The sequence below is a fragment of the Hydra vulgaris genome, chromosome 15, assembly GCF_038396675.1.
Source record: "Hydra vulgaris chromosome 15, alternate assembly HydraT2T_AEP".
Taxonomy (NCBI): domain Eukaryota; kingdom Metazoa; phylum Cnidaria; class Hydrozoa; order Anthoathecata; family Hydridae; genus Hydra; species Hydra vulgaris.
In genome coordinates this window covers 2,404,559-2,415,369 of record NC_088934.1, presented here as the reverse complement: position 1 = coordinate 2,415,369, position 10,811 = coordinate 2,404,559, and the positions used below count along the sequence as shown (strand labels likewise).

The window sequence follows — 10,811 nt, the reverse complement described above, 5'->3', positions numbered from 1 at the left end:
AAAAAGTAGGCAAATGAGTATTGCCGCCTCGATGAAATTGCAAGTGTTCGTTTAGTTTTTTTCACAATACGTGTTGTATTTTCACTATAAAAGTGTGCTTTGAGGTCATCATTGAGTCCCCAAAATTTGTTAAATAGTAACTCCCGTTGCTCTTGCGGAAAATAAATGTGGCATTTAAATTTACAGTTAGTACAGTCTTCTCATTATTGATCTCTCTCTTTCTTCTTATCACTTTATTCCTGCTTTTATACTCCTGGCCAGCTCGATGCCTTTTTTTATTGACATTGCATTTCCAGCTATCTGGATTTCTGGTTCTTTTACGTCCAACTTTTTTTTTAGTCGAGAGTTGCTCTATTGGCACAACTATTTCTAAATCCGTATGTAGTAGCTTATTGTGGAAACTTGAATCGACACTGTAGAAATAAAAAGTATAAACTTTAGCTACATTTAAAAACAACATAATATTAAAAAAAAATCAAAAATTAATGACAATTGGAATTTCATAAGCATCGTAATTAGCAGGGTAATATAAGTTATTTTTTTACAGTTAGGAAATAAATAATATAAAGAATTTAGTCTTACTGAAAGACTTTGCACAATATATATATAGTTATTTAAAGGCACAATATATATAGTTATACATATAGTTATATATATATAGTTATACATATAGATTTATAGTTAGTTAACTACTAGTACTGTGTATGAGAGCTAGTCTTAAGTTATTTTAACCCTATAATGCACGATATTTATATAATAGTTGATAATGCACGATATAATAGTTGACTATTTTATCGTTAAAAGAACATAAAATGGAATCCAATTATCGGAAAAATAAAATTTTCCTTTTTATTTTAAAATTACCATAGTAATAGAAACTACTTACGAGTCGGTATTAAGTAATTCAAAGTCAACTGTTTCTTTTGTAACTAAACCAATAAACTTACTTGACGACATTTTGAAAATATCAAAATAAAAAGTCACGTGACTTGCGCTACAACATTGATTTGCAGATTTGGGCATTAGAACATTATAATACTAAAATGTTTTAAAAAAGTGAAATAGAATAAGATAAAACTAACAAAATACGTAAAATTGTAATTAGAACAAAGTCAAATTGAATCAATCTTGACGAAGCAGAGAAGGTAATAATTTATTGATAAGTGGAAATAATACATTATACTTTTTTAAACAATAAAAATTGGTTTTTGCAAAAAAAAAAAAAAAAAATTTGTAGATAGAATAAGATAATACTGAGGGGACGATCTGGTTAAAATAATGCATTATTAGTTAATTCATCTTAAAATCGACATATGTTATTACACTTACATCTGTAGATTTTAAGATAAAGTTATTTTTAAGATTAACTACATCTGTGAAACCCAAAGATGTAATTGCACAGATGTTATTACACTTTGATAAATTAAAAGATGCAACTACATCTGTAATGTTCATTTAATTATTGCACAGATGTTATTAGACATCAATGAAATTTCAGATGTTGCTGAACAGATGTTATTAGACATCAATGAAATTTCATGTTGTTGGACAGGTGTTATTATACCTCATTATATTTACAGATGTTGTTAAACAAATGTTATTTGACATGGCAAAAATTGATGTTGTTACCCTGACCTATTATATTTACCGAGTTTTTTACACAGTGCAAGGAAATCAACCAAAAAAATTACCCCAAAAATTCTTCAATGAAAAATATTTATATTATTGGGGTTTTAGTAAACCCAGACAGTTTGCAATACGATCAATACAATACAAAACTATCACTATTTAAATTGTAACAGCACAGTTTAAAATCTATTCATGGTTCATATAACATTAGTATCACGAAGACAAAAACAATATCTCTATTCTTCAGTGATCGATACATTAATTTTAAATTAGTGCTGACCGTAATAACAACTTTTTCCTCAAACGTTTGTTGAAAAGTTATCGAGAAATCGCGAAGTAGTCCTTTTTGTCTGACAAATCCAAATACTTAAGCAGACGCCAGAATTTTATGTTTAAAAAAGAATTTTAATTTGATTCATTGCCAGCTTTGACCTAAAATTTGAAAATAAATATATTGCTTAAAACAATTAAAAACGTTTATTTTTAAACAGCAATCAATGAAAACACACGACTAAAAAATATTTCTGAACCTGAAAGCAACATATTTAGAATGAAAGCCGATATAAGATTCCGAACTCCACCCGCAATCAAGTTGGGGAACTTATCACTAGTATAGCGGTAGATCATAAAAATGCTCAGTCCTGATCTGCTAAACAAATGGCATCCGGTTGTAAAAAAGTTGATTCAACTTTTAGCTCACATTTCATAAATATCCATCTCTTTAACTCACACGCGCGCACACACACCCAGAGTTAAATCCATGTAACAAAGTAAAACAATTGGTTTTTGCTTTTTGCTCTAAAAAGCTATCTATATCTCGAATAACAAAAGCTCGAGTTAACAAGTGTTTAAGGACATTTAGAGGACGATTAAACGCCTAAACCGGTATCAAAATTGGGATATTTGAGTTGGATACTCAAACTTTCAGGTTTTCAAAATATTTTTTAAAATTAACATATAAACCCATTAACATATACATTTTTATAAAATATGCACACGCATTATAATTAAAAAGGTTATTTAATTTAAAATGCATTCTTAAAAAATTTACAAACGATGAATAAGTTTTATATGCTACAACCTAATTAATTAACCTTAATTTTAAACTTTTTTAAACCAATTTTAAACATAAAGAATTATACAATGTAAAAGTAATAAATTAATTCATAATATTAGATTTATTTTTAGTATTCAGAAAAATTACTTACCAGAAAGTGACTGTTGTGTATAAGAATTTACAGGGTAAGTTCCATTAGAAACAGATTCTTCATAATCTGTCACACCCCCATACGACGATTGAGATGAATAGTTTGCAGTGCTTCTTTGACCATAACTTGCACTTTGATCGTAGCCTGTTAAAACAACGACAGGTGAAGTTGTTACATAACTCTTGTGTTGGGTATAACCAGAGTTTTCATTTTCTGGAGAATATCCAGTTTGCTTAGCAGCCTGAACCGGTGATTGCATGTAAGAACCTTGTTGGTAATAGTCAGAGCCATCAACACCAGATGAAGAGCTGTAAGCAGGTTGCATGTAACCTCCTCCATAAACTCCATCATACTGTTGATAGTTAACTTGCTGATATCCTCCATAGCCACCACCATAATTGGCATAACCCCCTCTACTAACTCGACCTCGAAAATTTCCACGACCACGGCTCATTCCACCTGCAGCACCGCCACCATTTGTAGGTTTTGTTGCATAGTTAACAGTTATTTTACGTCCAGCAAGAGTCTAAGATAAATAAAAGATCAAAAGAGACGAAGAACCAAGTAAAAAAATTCTTTATAAGAATTGTACATGAAAGTACATCAAAATATTAACTTAAAATTTTTTGTATAGGGGTAATTCCATCTTGACCCAGGCCATATCACTATACACCTCAGATTTTGCTGATTTTTATACAGTTGAGAGTACTTAGTAAAATAAGATTTCCTTAAAAATTTTAACCTCTAGCTCTAAGAAGATCCAGAAATATAAGCATTTTACTTTTAGCAATTATTGGCCAGGTCACTCTTGTCCCCTCAGAATTGCAACGTTTATTTCAAGGTCTTAAGTCACATAACTTTAAAGATAAAGGTGATCCAAAATATGTATTCAAAACTTGTACCTGGCTATTTTCAGGACTGACGAATCCAATAAAATAATCAATTATTAAAAAATTATTAAGTAACTGTAATTATCAATTTAAATAAATGTAGGCAATTTTTGTATACCCATTTTTAATGCCCAAGAAACTCATGTGGCCTTGATGCTATCAAAAATTAAATTTTACACACCATTTTATATTTATTGATCTTTTAGAAAACATAAACATTTTCATCTGCAAATATATGAATTTCTGGGCGACTGAATAAATGCGAATTTCATAACTGCGAATCAGCATAAGTGCGAACTGGCACAAACGCGAACCGGCTTAAGTGCGCCGAAAGAATTTGCAAATATTGGCATAAGTGCGAATTGGCATAAGTGTGAATTGGCATAAGTGTGAATTGGCATAAGTGCGAACTTGCCAATTCGCCACTTATGCCAATGTTTGCAAATTCTTTCTGCGCATTTATGCTAATTCGCGCTTGTGCCAGTTCGCACTTATGCCAGTTTTTGCAATTGGTTCGCACTTATGCCAGTTCGCACTTATGCCAATGTTTGCAAATTCTTTCGGCGCACTTATGCAGATTCGCAGTTATGAAACTCGCACTTATTCAGCCTCCTCGAATTTCTATATATCGTGGCGTTAGAATAATAGGGTTCTATCTCCATTTTTTAACGTTGTGAGAATTTAACTTTCGATTTTTAATCATTTAAATGTTTTACAGTTTTTATTGTTTGTATCGTTAAAATATGTTTTTTATGTTACTTATGTTTTATAATCAAATCTTACATTATTAATTTCATAATTTTAAAAATTGCTTGTTTACAAATTATTTGTTAATTCCAACTTTATTAAATAAGGTTGAAATTGACAATCAAAAAAGAAAAACTAACAATTTTTAAAGTTATATAAATAATAAAATTAATATATTAAAATTATATAATTTGGAACACAAAACAAATATTATAACTAAAAACAGAAAATTAAATTTTTTTAGTATGAAAGTTTGGATAGAAACCTTATAATCTCCTTACCTTAAAAACCTTATATCTCACCTACTGATATGCTATTTTGTCTTATACCAATTTATATTACTTAATAAATGTGTATTATAAGCAATCATTTAAAAAATTTGATATTTTGATCTTTTAGTTCAACGAATTTAACAAACTTTTACTTTTAATTTGAAAAATTTAAGAGAGTATAACAAATTTTGTTAAATTCTCTCAACAGTACTAAAGGTAGATAGAACCCTATTAATTATTCTAACGTCACGATATGGGGAATGGGGCATTAATCCCACTTTTTTGTAGCGAAATGTTGTGATTAATTTTTCTCTACTAACTAGTTTTTTCTACCAATCTAGACAAGATGGAACTTTGAAACTTTTGGCATTTTAGAAGCGCTGATAGGCATGCATATTGAAATTGTTTCCAGGGCCAAGACACTAGAGGGAGTTGGGTCATGTGTCCCACTTTTTTGTAGTGGAATTTTACAATAGATTTTTTCACTACTTTCCAGAAAAACTGGAGCTCTGAAAATTTTGGCATTTGGGTAGTCCTGATGAACATGTGTTAAAATTGTTTTCAGGGCAGACTAACAGAGGGTACACGGGGCCAGGGCACCAGGGGCCATGCCCCCCTTAAAAAAAATGTTTTTTTCGACTTAAACAAAGTAAAAATAACTTTGAAAAAACTGTCTTTAAAAATTTTTTTGTTCTGTTTTATTTAATTATTTGCAAAAAAATAATGTGTCAGTTAATGTTACAGATACTATAAAATTTGGTTAAATCCAATGTTTTTTATAACAATTTTTCTAGAAAACACGATGCTTAAATAAATATCAGAAAAACAACCATTGCTGACGATTGTTTTTCTGATGTAGTTATATGATAAATTAAATTAATATGATTAAACAAATAATGTTTTAAATAAATATGTTTTAAATATTGTTTAAAATTTTAATACTAAAGAATGTTTTTACATAAGGAGGAATTCAATTAAAAATTCTTTATCGCATAGAAAACTTATTTGAATAAAGATTTAATATGTAGTATGTATATTTATGTAGTTAGAAATATGTATTTTAATTAAGAAGAAACAAAACTTTAATGTAATTGTAATTAGTATAATGAACTGGTACAAATGGTGTTGATAATTAAAACCTAACACTCATCTGCTTTAGGTGGCCAAAAAAGTTTGTTAAAAGGGTCGTGCAGGTTCATAAACAATACCATAATACTTTAACAGATGAAAAATTTGAACTTTTTTTTTTTTTGTCATTATCACGAAAAGATGATGGATTAATACAGTAAATTTAATTTATCATATCAATCCAATGAAATGCATCAACACAGTATTTACACAGAATAATCTTACCAAATTTCAATGCGTCAATGTTAGTTTGCTGATTAGTTTGAGAACTTTATATACCATAAAAAGAAATAATGCCTGTTATATTAACATCTTTGCTTGTTCGTTTAAAATTTTAAAACTGAAAGTTAAATTGGTGATAGCTCCTAATTACAGGAATTGTTCTACTTTTGATGATGGCATCAAAAGTAGAACAATTCCTGTAACTAGGAGCTAATCTTTGCTGATGGCAGATTGTTAAAATTTTGAAAATTATCACCTTTAAAAATAATAATTTTAAAAGGTGATAATTCTCTTTTTTATTGAGTTAATTTCATGGCAGGATATATTTTTTTTACTGTTGTATTTTAGTTAATTAAACAACTTGCTGCTAACATTTTAGCATTAAAAAGTATCAACTTTTATCAATTCAAAAAGTTTTTATTTAAATTTTATGCAAAATTCTGCTAAAATTATTATTTTAGACGGATGATTGTTTTTAATCTGTATACTTGCAAAATAGAAATCAAAAAAATTTTGAAGATAAAAAAAGACGGAAAAATAACTTTTTAAAAAAAGAGTGAGGCATGGCCCGTGGTGCTCATGGACCATCTGGTTGTCTGACCTGGAAACAATTTTAATACAAATTTATCAAGACACAAATGCTAAAATTTTCAGAGCTTCAGTTTGTCTGGAAAGTTTTTGAAAATTTATTGCAAGATTCCATTACAAAAAGTAGAACACATGACACAACCACACGCTCTGGTGTCTTGGGCCCTAGAAACAAATTTAACATGGATATTCATAGGCACTACAGAAATGCCAAAAGTTTCAAAGCTTCAGCTAGTCTGAAAGGTAGTGAAAAATCAATTGCAATATACCGCTACTAAAGTGGGGACCATGCCCCATTCTCTATTTATAGAAATCCACAAACTTTCAGATCAAAATCTTTATGTTTTCTGAAAGATCAATAAATATAGAATGTGTAAAAAAAATTTTTTATATATCATCATGGCCACATGGGTTTCTTGAGCATCAAAATCACGTATATATAAAATTGCTTAAATTTTTTTAAATTGATAAATACAGGTACTAAGTAATCATTTCATTGGATTTGTCATCTCTAAAAATAACCAAGTACAAATTTTTAGAAATGATCAAATATTTTTAAAGTTATGTAACTTGAAACCTCTAAATAAACATTGCAATTCTGAGAGGACAAAATGGGCCTGGCTAATATCTGCTAATTGTAAAATGGTTATATTTCTGGATCTTTTTTGAGCCAGAGGCTAAATTTTTTAAGGAATTTTTATTTTGCTAAGTTCACTCAACTGTATAAAAATTAGCAAAGTCTGAAATATAGGGTGACATTTTAAAAAAAATTCTAGCTCATTTGACATGTAATTACATGTAGGTGTTTCGAAAACCATTTTTTTTAAAAAATACCTTAACGAAAGATATTTTCTTCTCCTTAAAGAAAGTTTTGATACTCTTTAACCCCCCCCCCCAACATTCCCCACAAAAAAAATTACTTATATATATTATTATTACTATATATTATTACTATAAATTACTACCCTATTAAACAAATCTTATTAATAAATTGCTATAGCTCTAACTAGGGTATAAATCCTATAAAAATTAATTATTGTCACAAAATATTGAAATATGAATAATAAAAACAATAACGAATAAATCTAAATGAATCAAAATAAATTCAAATTTAATTTTACTATTAACCAATCAGATCTACTTAATTTAATACTACTGAATTTTTTGGGGAAGGTAGGGCTCTTCGGCTTTGGTGAAAGAAACTTGTCTAAGAGAAAAAAATCTGATAAAACTCTTCAAGTTAATTAAGGATTTGGAGGAAGGGTTAGGAGGAGCTTATAAATCTTGGATGGTAACCATTCTAGCTATAGTATCAACAAAAATAATCAGTTCTTATCTATTTTGAAAATTCAGAGGAATTCACTTTAAGAATTTGTATGCTTATACCAACAATCTTTTAGATGCAAGATCATTAAACCAATTAAAACGATTAAACCAATTGAATGCATAATGATGATTCATTAAACAATTCAAATAGAAGCGATATTTTTACTTTGCAGATGTATATATTTCACTCTCTTTGCAGGGTATAGTTTTTTTATTAAAACACATTTCAAGCTATCTCAATACAGCCTTCGCAATGCGGCCAGCGTTCAGCAACCTTAGCTTTACGTTGTTATAGTAAAAAAAATTTATGTTGTTGTTGAATAAAAAGATCTGCACATATTTTTTCAGTGAGATATGTGCTACAATTAATATGGCTAGTGACCATCAACTGATAATAAGTTGCCAACAGCAACTAAAGTTCAAAATTTAAATGCCTAAAAACTGGGCATTCACTTAAACCAAGCGCAAGCAAATACCAAAGCTTATTCAACAGTCTCAGAATTTTAATATTTTAAAAACTAGCTTGGAAAGTGCAAAAAATAAGAAAAAGGTCAACCTGATCCTATAAAAGATATATGCAAAAGTTGAAAAGTAAGAAAAAGATACCTGGTCAACCTGATCATATAAAAGATATTAAAGAAAAACTGAAAGATTATTAAGACATCTGTACCTTTAATTCCAGGAATGTTAAAATATGGTAAATATCTCTTTATTTTTACTGAAGTAAAAATAAAGAGATATTTAAAGTTCTATATTAAATATTTATACAGGATGTTTAAGTTTCTGAACATTACACCATATCTGAAAGATATGATGTAATGTAAGATAAAAAGCAAGATTATCTCAAAGAGGTTAAGTGTCAAGAAATGTCAATCCAATTTATTAATTTAATGCAAACTTTCACTTATAAAGTGAAAGTTTGTGTTAATAACACAGGTTTTTTAATAAATAGAGTAGTGGTGTTGTGTAATAGTTTTAATAAATGCAGTAGTGGTGTAATGGTAGAGCACTTGCTTCATAAATCAGAAGTTCTGAGTTTGTTTCCTACTATGTCCCTGGTATCACCGCACTTAACTTGATTCTCCATGTATTGGCCTTGTTCGCCAAGGCTCATATTTCAAAGTTGAAAAAGAGTTGTAACCACAATTTAAGCAGCTTCCTTAACTATAGTGGCTTTCTTGGCTTTAAGGAGGTGAATTAATATTAAAAAAAAATAAAAATGCAAGGTTGCTATTGCTGGTTTTGTTATGTTGGTTATCGCACAGTTAGAAGGCATCATAATAAAAAAGGTAATGGATTCATGTTGCTGCAAGAAAATCACTTTTAAAGGTGACAAATAAGATTAAAAGATATAAGTGGGGTAAAAAAAAACTTCACTGGTCGGTAGAAGAGTACAAGGTGGTGGCAACTCGATTGGTATATGTAGATGCATTTCTAGGGAAAGGATTTCAAAATTTATACAGAGGGAATACCTAGTAGAAATAAAAAAAGACTTTAAAAAAAAGAAGCTTTCACATATTGCTAAATCATTTTTAGGAAGATTTAAAAACTTTCCAACAGGATGGTGCAATGGCCAGAATGATCACCAGATCTAAACCCCATTGAAAATATTTGGTCATGGATGGAAAAGAAATTATTAAGAGAGAATGTGGAAAGCATTGCTCAATTGAAACTTGCACTGATTTTGATTGATTAATTTTGGTGCCAAAAAGTTCCAAAGGAATTATGTATGCATCTAATTGAATCTATGCCTAAATGTATTCGAACCTACCTGTCTAAAAGCATGTGGTGGTCATGCAAAATACTGAATTAAAGTTTAACCTTATATTTTTTGACACATTTTTTTAATTATAGTTTTTTGGTCTGATTTTCTTATTTAATTGATTTTGGTACCAAAATGAAATATTATTTTAAATTTTTTATTTATTTTTGTTATATTATGTATTCAAAATAAAATTAGAAAAAAATCTTTTTTTATTTCTTTAAAAAGCTTGAAAATAATTTAACTAATAACTAAAAAATCTAAAAACTATTTACCTTAAATTTTTGTAGGCCACAGTGCTAGACAGAAATAGCAATAGCGAAAAAATCAAAAATGAAACTTGTAATGAAACGTATCATTTATGTTATATTTGCATAAAACATAAAAAGAAATTAACATAAACTTTTATTTATTTTATTTACAAACGCAAAAGTTGAATTTACAAAAACAATATATATAAATACAATAATTAACATTATTTTTTTTAAATTTACAATAATAATACAAATTCAAGTAAATTTTGTATTTGTAAATTAAAAAAAAAATTATTTTTATATTTAAATACATTTTTTTAAATTTAAACACCTAGTATACTAGATGATTAAATTTACTTGCTGCCCTTGTGTGGTAAACAATTTCACTCTGCCTCTTAAATGCCATTGTTGCTTATTACAATTAATTCTAAAATAGCATATTGCAACAAAAGTTCTTTTAACTAACATTTTATGTTTGTTAAAAGAACTTTTGACTAATTGGACCGAAATTGGAGAGCCAAGAAAGTTTCTTGTTTAAAAGCTATTGAGCTATCAAAAACCTAATCATTTAAAAGCTATCGACTTTGATAAGTTTTTTTACGTATTGCTGACAACATTTCAAAGACTTAAACATCATATTTAATGCAATTTTAAATCACTATAAATTTATCTAAAATTTACACATAAAAAATTTATTTAATGATAAAAATATAAAACTAGATGAACAAAAATACGAATATCTATGAAAAAATTTCTAAATTATTTTAATATTTTAAAACCTTTAG

At 28.3% G+C, this 10,811-nt stretch overlaps 1 protein-coding gene across 1 annotated transcript in view; it reads right to left on the bottom strand.

Moving 5' to 3' along the window:
* Positions 1-1,698: 1,698 nt before the first annotated feature.
* Positions 1,699-10,811, bottom strand: part of LOC136092341 (RNA-binding protein 3-like) — a 34,348-nt gene continuing 25,235 nt past the window's right edge. The window contains exons 4-5 of the mRNA XM_065820348.1: positions 2,838-3,363; positions 1,699-2,061 (exon numbers count right to left, since the gene is read on the bottom strand). Of these exons, the coding sequence (XP_065676420.1) occupies positions 2,045-2,061; positions 2,838-3,363 (543 nt within the window). The 3' untranslated portion in view covers positions 1,699-2,044. The remainder of the gene's footprint in view (positions 2,062-2,837; positions 3,364-10,811) is intronic.